Source organism: Typopeltis vanoorti, chromosome 2, assembly GCF_054136105.1.
Source record: "Typopeltis vanoorti isolate ZY-2024b chromosome 2, IOZ_Tvanoo_1.0, whole genome shotgun sequence".
In the NCBI taxonomy this organism is placed as follows: Eukaryota; Metazoa; Arthropoda; class Arachnida; order Uropygi; family Thelyphonidae; genus Typopeltis; species Typopeltis vanoorti.
In genome coordinates, this window is record NC_143550.1 from 137,165,689 (window position 1) to 137,180,184 (window position 14,496).

At 36.1% G+C, this 14,496-nt stretch overlaps 1 protein-coding gene across 1 annotated transcript; it reads left to right on the forward strand.

Moving 5' to 3' along the window:
- The first annotated feature begins 9,104 nt into the window (after window positions 1-9,104).
- HINT1 (histidine triad nucleotide binding protein 1) lies at window positions 9,105-9,732 on the forward strand. Its single transcript, XM_090408392.1, has one exon. The coding sequence runs from the start codon at window positions 9,145-9,147 to the stop codon at window positions 9,532-9,534; it is 390 nt and encodes a 129-aa protein (XP_090264518.1). The 5' UTR covers window positions 9,105-9,144; the 3' UTR covers window positions 9,535-9,732.
- Window positions 9,733-14,496: the final 4,764 nt, after the last annotated feature.

Genomic DNA, 14,496 nt, shown 5'->3' on the forward strand with positions numbered 1-14,496 from the left:
AACCGATCTTTTCGAAAATAGAAGAAACCAGTAAAACCACCTGTTGTATATTTTTGTTGTCTAAAGCGACAACCTTCGTTAGTGTTAGTATCAACTGTTTATGACATTTGTTTCATTAGAAGCCGAGATATAGCGCCAAGAGTGACAGCGTGTTTTGACCAACGGTCGGAAAATGAGTTTCAAACAGAGAGCTGCCATTGACTTTTGTTTTACTGAAACACATCAAATGCTTCAAAAAACATACAGTGATGAATACCTACCCCGTACTCAAGTTTACAAATAGTTTAAGCGATTTCAAAGTGGTCGTGAGACGCTTGAGTACGACGGAAAGCCTGGCCTTCCAAAAACTGGACTGAGCGAAGTTAACATCCAATAAGTGCGTGATTTCATCAAAGAAAACCCGAAATCGTCCGTGAGATTGATTTACGATGAATTGGGGATTCCAAAATCAACTGTGCACAACATTTTGACCGAGAGTTTGGGCCTTCGTAAATTAAATTCGCGATTTGTTTCCCACAAGTTGACTAATGACCAAAAAATGTATCGAACTGAACACTGCAAGGACCTCATTAAAACCGCTCGTAAGGACTCAAACTTCCTTGAAACGATCGTTAGTGGTGACGAAACGTGGTGTTTTGAGTATGAGCCCGAAACAAGGCGCCAGAGTGCTGAGTGGAGACCACCAGAAGAGGGGCATCCGAAAATAGTCTCTTGGAGAAGTCAAAAGTAAAGACAATGCTGATTTGTTTCTACGATTACAAGGGCATTATCCACAAAGAATTCGTTCCGCCTGGCCAAACGGTCAACGGTGAGTTTTATCTCGAATTTTTGAAATGATTGATAGCGAGAATTCGTCGCGTACAGCATGAATATCGTGACGACTGATCGTTTGTCAAAACACACTGTCACTCTTGGCACTATAACTCTGCTTCTAATGAAACAAATGTCATAAACAGTTGGCACGACACTAATGAAGGTTGCCGCTTTTGACAACAAAAAGATACAACAGGTATGGCCACTAGTTTCTTCTATTTTCGAAAAGATCTGTTTCTTTTTGGAAAGAGGACGTATGTACATTAATGATGTTCAGTTGTTTGCTATGTTCAAAGTTAGACATAACAATCAAGGCTACTGATATACAGCGGTTACAGAGTGTTGATGACTCTCAATTCAATGTTAATATTTGAAACGTTATTCGTTTGGTCGTGAGGAAATTTCCAATGGTATATTATATTGGTGGAATAATGTAACATTAAATTAATGAGATTGGGGATCTTTGACTTCTGATGGATAGGAAACTGAAGTTCAAATGTCACATTGCAAATATAACTCAGAGGATAGTTACGATGTTGAGACGGAACTTGGCATTTAAGGATATGGAAGTTATTTTATTTCTTTACAAGGCCATGTTACGATCACACCTATACTACTGTGCACAGATTTGGTCCCATGCATTCCAAAGGGACAAAAAAAGCTGTCGAAAGGGTGCTAAGAAGTGTAACAAAGATGATATCGGGATTGTGGAATGTTAATTACGAGGACAGATGAGAGATTGGAAGTATGGACTGCTAAACAGGGTAAGATGGCTGATGTGACAGAAACCCATAAACGTTTGAAAGGGCACTATAGTTTCAAGTAATTAAAGCTTTCGGTATATGGAAGGTGCTGAGGAAAGAAGAAGGCTTTAGTGGAAGTTAAGTTAGTGTACGCTTAAGCAAGAAAGTAGTGAAAGCTATGTTCCCATACAGAGCAGTGAGTGAAAGGAACAGTTTGTCTGTCAAAGTAGTGCATGGATCTAGAGTTAATGAGTTTAAGAGAAGGTATGACATCTGGTGTGGGTGATGTATGGCCCCCATCAGTGAAAACTATAATAATAATAATAATAATAATAATCCACTAACGCCTTTTATTTCCCTATAGGGAGTAGGCAAGGACCTCATGGGCTCAATTTAATGAGTACAGGAATGGAGGTACCTTATGCTAGACCATGCCTTCATTTAATATACGTCTGCTATATTATCTAAAGACGGGTCCTTCTCATTCTTTCATTCTTCTCTTCTTGCTCCTTTCTCTCCAATGCTATTAGAGTATTTGAGGGATAGGGGTGAAGTGTTCCTATTTTGACATTTCAATTCGTCTTATGCAGTGGGAATCTGCCTTCTCTCCTGGGTATTTGCCTCACCTAGTGGGCTGAAGTCACAGTCCACCTGGCCAACTTGGAATGAATTGGGACCCAAACCTCCCAGATATATGGAAAGGGCCTCTGCAACCCTACCACTCATTTTTTTTCTTTCAGTGAATTCACTTCGAAATGCTAATATGGTTATGCCATATAATACATCTCATGCTACATCGGTTGTCAATGCAGAATGATCAGAGCCAGGTTTAGGGCTTAGACAGAGGGTCTTGTTCGAGAAATCTCCAACAAAAATGAGTGATATTGCAACGAGGAATACAAAAGGCATGGGATTAATCTTAGAGGGGGGAACTTTACATAGGCACATGGAATGTACAGGGTCTACAGATGCATACTCTTGATACTGTCTGTAAAGAGATGGAGAGATATAAAATTGACATCATGGGAATTACAGAAACTAGGTGGAATGGAGAAGGTTACTTCAAAAGACAGGACACTAAGCTAATTGTTTATTCAGGATGTAACTCAAAGAATCATAGGGTAGCTGCGATACTGAAGACAGTTCAGGCAAGATTATAACCTTCTTGGTTTAATGACAGGATACTTTGTATTAGACTTAAGGCTCCTCCTACCACTATGTCAATCATTGTAGTTTATGTATCCTACAAAGATAAGCCTGATGAAGAGAGTGAGAAATTCTTGGAAAGCCTGCAGACTGTATTGAACTGCCTACCAAGGGTGAGATTACACCTTAAGGGATTTCAATGGAAAAGTGGGAAAGAGCATGAGAGTTAGGCCTGAGCGTGGCAAGTTTGGTGTAGATGTACATAATACCCATGATGAAAGACTCTTGGAATTTGCCCATGCTAACAGATTAGTTATTACCAATACCTACTTCCAGAAACATCCACGGCGGACTTATACTTAAACACCCAACCACTGATAGATCAAGGCACCCGACTAATTAAATCCTGGCTCTTCGAGGGTGGAAGACAAGCATCTCTGATGTGCATGCGCATACTTGTCCTGGAGCATATTGTGGTACAGACCATCAGAGAGTAAGAGGCAAAGTAAGACAGAATCCAAAAATTTCCAAGTCTTGCGCATCCCATTAGACTGGATGTCAGAATAATTCCTAATGGGTTCACAGGAAAAAAAAAACATCAATTCGGTTGGATGATCTTTTGAAGACTACTGAGGAGAACTCACCTAAAATCCTTCAGGAAGAAGTTGAGGTCAAAATACAGGATACAGCCAAGAAGTGTCTCTGCCCAATTATAAAACCTAGAAACCAATGAATATTAGATTCAACATGGAATCAAATCGAAAGAAGACGGTTGAAGAAATAGACACATGGAATGAAGAATATAAGAGATTACATAGAGAAGTCAGAAGAGACATTAGGCAGGACAAAGAAAAATTTGATACTAATAAGGAGGCACAATTATAAAAGGATATTTCATTTAGTTCGTGACATAAAGCAAGTTTAAGCCCAAATAAAGTGTCATCAAAGAGAGGAATGGAGGAGTATACTAACAGAAGAACTGGAAATCAGATTGAAAGAATACTGTGAGGAACTATACAACAAAGAGGAAAAGGAAATTTGGAGAAGCCCTCTCACTAGGAAAATTTCGATTTAGACCACTTCTAATTAAGCATGAGGTTAAAAGAGTAGTTAAACAACTTAACAGCAATAATAACCCCCTGGTGCAGATAGAATCCCGGCAGAGTTAATTAAGGCCACAGGGAATGGAGGGATAAGTGTGTATATTATTGTTTGATTACAAGGATATGGGAACAGGATCATGGCCTAGTGACTAGAAGAAGTCGATTTTCATGCTACTACACCAAAAGGGATATGAAAGATTAGAAGAACTAAACTATAGAGCTATTAGTTTAATCTCTCATTCATGCAAGGTTTTATTAAAGTTCATTAAATAGGATTCCGGCCAAAGTTGAGGCAAGATATCTGAGGAATAACAGGTTTTAAGAAAGGTAAGGATAACGGAGATCAGATCCTTTGAATTAGACTGACCATAGAAATGTATAAAGAATTTGGACCCCCTATTGTAATGCGATTCATAGACTACTCCACAGCTTTTGATTCTGTTTAGCATGTAAAACTGTGGGTAGTAATGGAAATAATGGGTTTTCCTCAATTATCGGGTTTATAGCCAACTTGTACAGTAAGCAAGAAGCCATCATAAGGACAGATGTTGGATTAACTGACTAGCTTCAGGCTGAAATGGGAGTTCAGCAAAGATACTAACTTTCTCCTCACCAGTTTAGTATCTATGCTGAGGATATCATGCTTGTAGCATTGGATGAGCTTAAGATAAGAATTTATTCATTCATTAATTTTGTATGGTGATTCAACGGCCGTGAGCCCCTGAGCCCCTTTTACGGGGAGATATGGTAATATCTCCCCGTAAAAGGGGCTCAGGGGCTCAATTAGGGGCTCAATCCCCCCCTGCTAATTTTATCTGGGCTCGGGACTGGAATAGGCATAGCTGACAATTCAGACCTATAGCTGGAGGGATTGTCTTAAGTTATTCCTGACTATCTGTGTGTGTTCAAGGGGGGGGGCCTTGAACAAGAAGCCTTTAATAAATAAGGAACCTGAACTTGCAGAAGAAAAACTCCATATAAACTGTGGAAAAAACTCAGACAGGAATTAGAATAAGTGATAGATTGGTCAGTAATCTGAGGTACGGTGGTGATATAGTCACCACCGTACCTCAGATTGTAACGCATTGTAATTTTAATGCATTGTAATGACAAGGAAAAACTAGGACAAAATTCTTGACAAAGTTCACGAGATCAGTAAGAACAGAGGACTTCAACTCAATTCTAGCAAGACAAAGATTATGATTCTCAAATAACATACAGGCAGGGAAGCAATTGAGAAATATGTGACTCTACCTTAATGGAGAAAGAATTGAGGAAGTCAGCATGATACAGTACCTGGGATCCATTATTAATGTGAAGAATTCCGATTCAGAAGGCATCAAAAGATGATTAAGAATGGCTAAAACGACAATGAGAGACTTGTCTAAAATCTAGAGAGGATGGAAGTATCTCCACAGGAACAAAGTTGAGGATTCTGGAGGTAGTTGTTTTTCCAACGGTGACTTATAGATGTAAGACATGGAACCTGAGGAAGTCTGATAGGAAAAGCATGGCTGCTTTTGAGATGTGGTGTAAAAGGAGGCTGCTGATGATGTTATATATACTGAGAAAAAGACAAACAGATGGGTGTCAGAAAGTATCGATATATTATTTTAAAACTCCTTAAAGATATTGACAGAAGAATGTTGAAACACTTTAGATACATCGAAAGAGTTGAAGGAAGACTTCTGAAGACAGTTATAGAAGGCAAAGTTCATGGAAAAATAGGAAAGGATAGACAGTCAATGAGATGGATGAATGGAGTGTCTAGAGTGACTGATCTTCAGAGAGTTAAAAACCTGCAGATGCCAGTTGGGCCTGCTTTACGCTATTCTGGTGATGCTCAGATGCTCGATGATGTGCCACACCAGCGGCACATCACTGAAAATCTAAGTGACCATACAGCATCTGATGACCAATGAATAGATGATGATGCTGAGTAGGCAAGCCAGTTTTTAACTCTATTTAACTTCTCAGACAAAAGGGATAGTTTAATTGCCACCAGTAGCCAATCAGAGATAGCTGGCTCGAGACTTCCAATTATACACGGCATCCAGTGAAGAGAGGCGGCTGATAAGTTTTGCCATTTTGTGGTAGCTAATCCTAATACCGGTACCATATTTATTGTCTGATGTATTGTGGTCGATTTTCCGAGTTTACGGGACGGAAAATTCGTTTTTCGTCCAATAAGTGGGTTTTTTCTCCCGAAAATTCGGAAGAAAAAACCCGCTTGCATATGCCAGAGATCGACTAACTCGAGAACCGGTCGAAAAAGAATTATAAAAAGTTCCTTTAGTTGGCGACTAGAATTGAACTTAGATTGCCATTTTGTGCGCAACCTAGGGCTGAAGACGTACACGCCACTTCCAGAAAGACTATTTTATTAAACCAAGAATAAATATATTAATCATAGTCAATAATATTTATAATATATATAGCTGCTTTTACACTGAGGATTATCACTATTTGTTACTATTTAATTTTGTGAAATTACTTCTCACAGTTTTATAGTCCTACAAACCATCGTGGTTATATATAAGTTCATTCATGACCAGTTGATCAAGTGGGCGGTAGATGGCGTTGATTCATAGTACAGGTTCGGTGTAGTGGTTGAGACAGTTGTAGGTGTCTTCCCGCGATGAGTCTTCGGACTCCTTGGAGGTGTCAGGAATAATAATAATATTTCCTTGAGACAAATACGGGACGAGGGGTTATGTAATATTCTGTATTCATGAAAAAGTAAGATAATAAAAAAGTTTTACTTTGCCCAATATGTATGGTGATAAAACGTTCGTAATTATTGTTTCTGATTTGACAAGTGCTGAAGAAAATTTTGGTTCATAAATTTTATTGATCAATGTCAACAAGCAATCATTTGCGCGAAAACTTTGGCTTTGACTCATAGCATGATAAGCAACAAGAGCTTCACTTGCTGCAATTTTATCACTTTCGCTATCACCATCACGTCTCACCATAAATGAGCTGATGTTTTTAACTGAAGCCAGATTCTTTTCAGCATCCTTATGTCTCTGGCTATGTAGATGTCGCTTCTACCTTCATGAGTAACGGAAAGTTTTGTTCCATCGCTACACAGCTTGTCCAATTTAATAAATTTGAATTCTTCTGGAGATCGTCATTAAAACTGCATCGCCTCTTTGACATTGCAAGGATAGACTTAAAGCTTTAAAATATAAAACTTAAAACATTAAAAATTATGAAATTAAAACCTGCATTGAATAACAAAGCCGCCGGTTAGCATACAGACAAAACAAAAACTAACGCTACACCAGAACAGACGCCGCGTTCGAGACACACAATTGTTGCCAAAATGAATTTATTATTTTTTCTGCATAAATCATTGCAGATTCGATATTTAGTATCGAACAATGCGATTCCATGGTTATATAAATTACTGGCATTCATGATATTTATATACGATTATAAATTATGAATAATAATTTATGATCGACCAATATTAAAGTATATTTATAGGTTTTATTAAAAAACACGACAAAATTCACATTTTAATTAAAATGACGGGACGGCCGGAAAATATGAAAAAAAAACGGTACTGTCCCGTTCAAAACGGTATGTATGGTTCAGCATATGCTTATTGTTTTTTGGCATATTGCTTTTTTTTTTTTTTTTTTGGATATTGCTTCATGCAACTCTTTCCACTAGTCTACATAAGTATCTGGGCCTCCAATTTTGATTCCTAACACTGGTGAGTATTTTTCCCCCCCTCGATATTCCTGCTGGTATTTTAGCTTCCTTTTTCCAGTCTCCAATTATCGTACAGTACGATTTTGTCAGTTTAACTTAAGAGCTGAGGCCTTTCCGATGGAATCCAATATTCTGATTTTTCCTGCATGGATTTTTATTTTTTACTTTCTAGGGTGAGTGTTAAATCATCGGCGTAAGCCAATGATATAACATCGTAATAACTTTCTCCATTAATATTAGTTCTTTGGAATGATTTATTTGCAATTTATTGCTTTACTTAGTGGTTCAAGTGCAAATACGAAGTGGGTCATAGAGAGAGCCAAAGGGCCATACAGTTAATTTGAAAAGATGGGGAGAGTTTTTATTTATTATTACACGACTTTCTGCATTCTCATAAAAACTTTCAACTAGTTCTGGACGTTTGCTCCAAAACCTATTTTTTTTACTACTTCGAAGATGTATTCATGGTCATGTCAAATGATCTTTCGATGTCCAGCATGTTTGAGCAACTGTAGGAATTTCTGTGTGAGAATTTTTGAAATTATTTTATAATCTATATTTGACAATCTTATACATCTCCATTTTTTTATATCCTTCAGTTTTTCGGAGATCGAAAGCTTTTGGTATTAAGGTGATCTATTCAGTGTTGAAATTTTCTGGCTTGGTCTGTGTTTCTTACATTTAATTATACTCATAAAAATCGTGAGACAAATTCAGTAGTCTGCATCTTCTTTCAATATTTTCCCTCGATAATGCAGCACATTCATCCTTCTTTCATTTTCATTTCTTTCAAACAACCAAGCACTGGCTGTTTCGCCTTCATCATTTTCTAGAGCTCCATGCCTTCCATTTCCTTGCATTATAGTTATTTTATTTTTTAAAACAGATATATTTTTGTTTTGAATTATCTGTTTATTCTGTCGGAGTATTATAGGCTATATAATTTTTTGATCTCCCTGTGTCTCTTCCACTAGTGATTTATTTTACTTCTTATTTGGATAATTTTTTTTTTTTTTTTTTTTTAAATATTTAGTTATTAAATATTTCCTCTTCCGCTATTTTTTCCACTACTATAATTTCCCAGTAGCCGAACACTGGAATTATTGGAATAACATGGCTTCGCTTTTATCAGCTAAATGGGATTTTATCGCTTTTATCGGACGCAAAAATAAATTAAGTTGAAAACACGCGGGCTCGTCCGGGATTTGAACCCGGGACCTCTCGCACCCTAAGCGAGAATCATACCCCTAGACCAACTTTTTTTTTTTTTTTTTTTTTTTTTTTTTTTTTTTTTTTTTTTTTATACCCCTAGACCAACGAGCCACGCTGTCTCATTTTCAAGTAAAAATCATTTGAACAAATACATTTAATATAAACCATAAAAAGAATATAATTTAAATATAAAATTCAAAATCTGATGTAAACAGCACAAAAAATGTGAACAATTCTCAATTTATATAAATATACTTAGGAGACAAATATATAACATCATTAGTAGCATTGTTTTTTATATTTACAATAGAATTTTCTATTTCTATGAATCTCCCCTACCGGTATAAAACAGTAAAGAGAAAGTTCTAGTCGGCTTCTGTAGGAAGCGTTGTTATAGTGTTAAAATGGCTGAGGAAATAATTAAAGCTAAAGATGCCAAGCCTGTTACTGGTGGTGAGGATACTATATTTGGAAAAATTTTACGAAAAGAAATTCCTACTAAATTTATTTATGAAGATGATAAATGTGTAGCTTTCAATGATATTAATCCTCAAGCACCAACACATTTTATGGTGATTCCTCGTAAGCCTATTTCACAACTCTCGAAAGCAGAAGATGCTGACGAAGCGTTGCTGGGACATCTAATGTTAGTTGCCGCTAAGGTCGCAAAAGAAAGAGGCTTGGTTAAAGGATTCCGTATAGTTGTAAATGATGGTCCTCACGGTTGCCAGTCGGTTTATCATCTCCATGTTCATGTGATGGGTGGTAGGCAGATGTCTTGGCCTCCCGGTTAACAACTACTGAACTTTCACAGTGCCTATCAGTTTTCAAACACTTGAATTTACGAGTTATGTACTGCTCATTAATTGCTCCTTGTTCTGTTCTGATATTTTTGTATTCAGTTCCAGATTTGTTTTAAGCTTGTTTGTTGTTACATGTAAGACACTGATTTCAGTTTTTGCTTTGGAATAAATTGCAGATTCTTGCATTAATTCAGTTCTGTTTATTTGAATTCACTATGTGTACATTTGTATGTATTTCGTTCATCTTTTCTTTTCTTTTCAAAATAAATGATTCATGATAAATATCATCATGAATGATTACTTTTTAATGAATTTCCATTATGAAAAGTTACATGCTTTATATCCTACTTTTAGAATGAAAGCTCATATTTGGGGGGAAAAAAAAAAAAAAAAAAAAAGGGGGATGCAACATGAAAATAATAGCTCAGGACTACAAGTGATATTCATATAATTTTTAAAATGCTTTTGATCATGTTGCTATAATTGGTCATTTATTTCAATGTCACTTCCTTGGATATACATATTGTAGTATAAAATAGTACATTTTCATTTTGAATTCAATACCTAAGAGTAGGATTTTTATCTGTAAGTGGTATTGAATTGCTCACAGATAAATAGATGCAAAACATATGTAATGTATCTGATAAATTGCAAACGAGGGATCTAAAAAAAAAAAAAAAAAGTAATAAATTAAAATTTTAAAACACAAATTTTCTTAATCCAATTCTATGTTTTTCAATTTAAAATTTGCTATCACTTCTACAAAGTTAAATAATAGCAAATTATTTTATTATTATTATTATTATATACAGTTGCAGGATAGAAAAGTTGTAGTAGCACAAATAAATTACATTTACTTTAGTCTAAAAATTATAATATGTATTCTACAAGAAGGGCATGTTGTTTCTACTATATCAGATTCTCAACTTCATTGACATAAGATTTTGTAGAGGTAACAACTAAAGAATATGATTTCATAGTGTTGATCCTAATTTGCAATATATATATATATATTTCTTATCCCTCCCTTCTCTATAGCATCCTCGTATTGATAATGCAGTCCAGCTATTCCTCCACCACTTTCCATGCAAAAAAAAAAAATGTTTGCTATTATTTGTCAAACTTTAAATCACTCTTCTTCAGTTTATCTTCATAAGCTATCTCATACCTCTATTACATTATCTTTTTTTCTGAACACACTTTTCATTTTTTTTTTTTTAAAAGCACAGTCCTTATTCACATCAGGTTACAGACTTATGAAAAGTGATACATATGTGCTATGTAAAACAACAAAAAAAAAGTTATATTATCTTACACTTCCTGAGAGATAATTACTTGTAGCAGAATGTGGTGGAGAGGACTCAGGCTATGAGAGTGTTGGATCTTGTTATAGGGTCAGAAGACTGTCCATAACTAAGGTGGCTATATTGCCTCCAGTTGGGGAAAGTGATCATGTGGTCTTGACTTGGACATTCAAGTTAAGAAGGGATATATGTGCAACTATAAGGCAGGTGATTATGATACACTTGAGGCAGCTTGAAGCAGTAACATGGCATAAAGATCTATATGCCATGCACTGTGAACATGTGCATGGGAGATAGTCAAGGGATGTCTGGAGGAAGCAATATCACTATCCAGGTCAGGAGGGTAAATCAAACAGGAGGTTAATGCAGGGGAAATGTTTCACCACTTAGCAGAACAAGAGATCATTCCTGGAAGTTAGGTAATAGTGTGGTTAGCAAGGGCACGAGGACTAGATTTTTCACTTGGAGAGTGGTGAATGAATGAATGGAATGAGTTCCCTGAGTCAATTGTGAGTGCTTTGTCTGTTAATGGTTTCAAAGAGAGGTACAATAAAATTGGCATTGATAGTTTGGGTCTATCACGATGAGTCTTAAAACTCTATGGATATGGCCATGCAATTGTGATAATCTGATGACATGTGAACTTAAGAATATGAGATGAGATGAAAATTTGGAATAGTATACAGAAAGGCTGCAGGTTTCCTACCCTTTCCTGAGACTTATATTATTACCTGACATCTGAGAATCCAAAGACTCATTGAGGGAGGGCACCTACTCTACAGCTGTCTCCACCAACAAACCACAGCTACACCAACGGCATCTACCACCCACCACCACCACTAGTATTTCACAGACAATCACAAACATTCATGCCCACAACGGGATTCGAACCTACAGCCTTTTGGCTGGAGAGCGGATACGCTAACAACTCGGCCATCCAGGCCGGCGCTAATATAATCAGTGCAAAACATCTTTATAAAATTCAGAAATAAATAATGTATCTTGCCAAGAATTATTATTTATTTTATTATAAAATGTAATTATCAAATTTGACCATCTGTGGTTAACAAATGTTTGCCTCAGTTGATAATTATATGCATCTAATGCTGGATTCTAATCTTCACCTCTCTAAAATCTTAAAAGATTCTAAGCTTGGTTGATTAATTTTGAAAATTACTCACCTAATATAATTGACTTTCCTAGCTCAATTTAATGGTTGTTTCATATTGATCTGTTTGTTGTAAGAATCTTTGTAAAAGTTTCAAGAACTTATGATTTAAAAAAAAAAAAGCCATGCCTTAGTCATTTACTTAAGCAGATGAATGAACAAAGGTTCACATCTAGTAGTTGAGTAAAAGTGTCAGTACTAATTTTTGCTTGGAGAGTGGTAAATGGGTGGAATGGAATGCTGGAGGCATCTGCTTTCTTCAAACATCAAAGGATGTTTTGAATGTTTGTAAATACTTTATCACAAATCTTCACCTGAGATTTGTGATAGAAAATTAGCAACTAGTAATTTTGCTGATGACTAGTTGCTTGTTAATCATATGAAGCCTGTACTGTGTGTTTGTGTTGTGATAATCATAACATAAACCATTATTTAAAATAGTGGTATATGGAGGGGTAGAATTCAGGTGAAAGCAGAGGGTGTGTGCTAGGACCACTACTGTTTAATTTGTACATAAATGATATGAAATATTTGGGTAGAGTCAATGTTAATGAAGGTGATGTGGAGAGCTTGCAGGATAATTTAAATAGGCTGGGAAAAAGATAATGGGCGTCAGTTTAATGTGGAGAAATGTAAAGTTATGCATTTTGGGATACAAAGATTACAAGCTGTGTACCATATTGATGAAACTACACTCCAGGAAATAGATGAAGCTAGGGATTTTGGATGTGGTGGAAGACAGAAAGTTGAAGTTTGGAGGGCACATTGCTAAGATTGCCAAAATAGCTCATAAGATTACTTGGCTATTTAAGAACACACTAACAAGCAAAGATAAGGAAGTTGTTATTCCTCTTTATAAGTCCTTGATACGTCCACATCTGGATTACTGTGCTCAGATCTGTTCTGTTGGGTTTCTGGAGAATGAGGAAGTAATGAAGATTCAGAGATGAGTGACCAAGATGTGGTATGGTCTGTGGAATGTGCCCTATGATGATAGATTATATACCACTATTATTATTATTATTGTTGAGGGTGTACAGATTGCAGAAGTTGGTTGATAGGCAAGAAAGGGGGGGGGGGAATATGACAAACTTTTATGTTACTTAACCACCTCAATGGCTGTTATGGATCAAATATGCATCCTCATATGCTACGTATCCATCATATATTTTAATGTAATATCAGTGGTATTATAATTTTAATAAGCACTTCGCATCCATGATAACTTTGACATCTATAGACGTCTTGGCTGGTAGTGTGGTTAAAGGATTTTATAGGATTAGTGTAGGAGGAAATGTTTCAGCACTTGGCTAGAAAAGGCAGAACGAGAAGTGTCATCCCTGGAAGTTGAGTAAAAGTGTGGTTGGTTAGGGGTGTAAGGACTAGATTTTTTTTTGCTTGGAGAGTCATGAATGAATGGAGGATTGCTGGAGAGATATGATGGATTGTGTGGACAGTTCTCCTGCAATGAGTCTTTGGCTCCATGGAGGTGGTCAGATTGCTCTAGCAAAAAATAAAGAAACATATGTAGTACAGAGTTTATATTGTAATTTGATATTGCATGAATAATTCTACTGCAAACAATTTTTTTTTTCTTTGTGGTAAACAAAACATTTAGAGTTGTTGGAACTTTTTCCGCTTGGTTATACTATAAATTAAAGATGCCAAGAAAAAATTATGGAGACAACTACCGTGTTAGAGCAAAACTTTAGTTTAATATAAACCAAAATGAATACTTGATGTTTCAATCTTCATATCAAGGTCATCATCTGAAGCATACACATATATACAAAGAAACAAGCTGCACTACAGTCTACATGGTTTGCTAAAGTTACTGACCAACCATTACAACAATTATTGGCCTGACCTCTGGTGGGAAAAAAAAACCTTTACTACATCAAAGCTAGAGTCCTATTATTATTATTATCTATTAGGTTACAAAATTAACTTGGGCTAGAGAGCAACATGTTTCTATATATATAATTGCTTAAAGTCCTAAAGTATGCTGGAAACGAAGTAGGCTGAATATGTGCCATCCAAATTCTTGGAATTTTTATGCCACCATTATTGTTGAGATTAGGGTGGTTAATCAGAATTTCATAGGCTTCTTTAAATTTTCATTCATACCAAGTTTTTGTATCATGTAAAGAGCAGGTACTTTTCCAATCCGTGTGTAGAGGCCTAGGACTTTTCCAATCAATTTGGTGTAGGGTGTTGAGAGCATGATCTGAGAAGTCTGCTTCACCAAAATTGTTATATTTAATGTGTCTTTTGTGTTCTTTTTTATGTATAGGGATTGTACGTCCAGTTTCATTTCACCAATATAAGGCAAGTTACAGGTGCAGTAGATGCAATAAACTCCAGGATGTGCCAATGGGAGGGAGAGGATCCTTAGAGGAGTTGAATATGTTTTTTTAATTTTATAGGTGATTTAAAAGTGGCATTAAGATTATAATGGTGTAGGATTCTATTGAGTTTTGT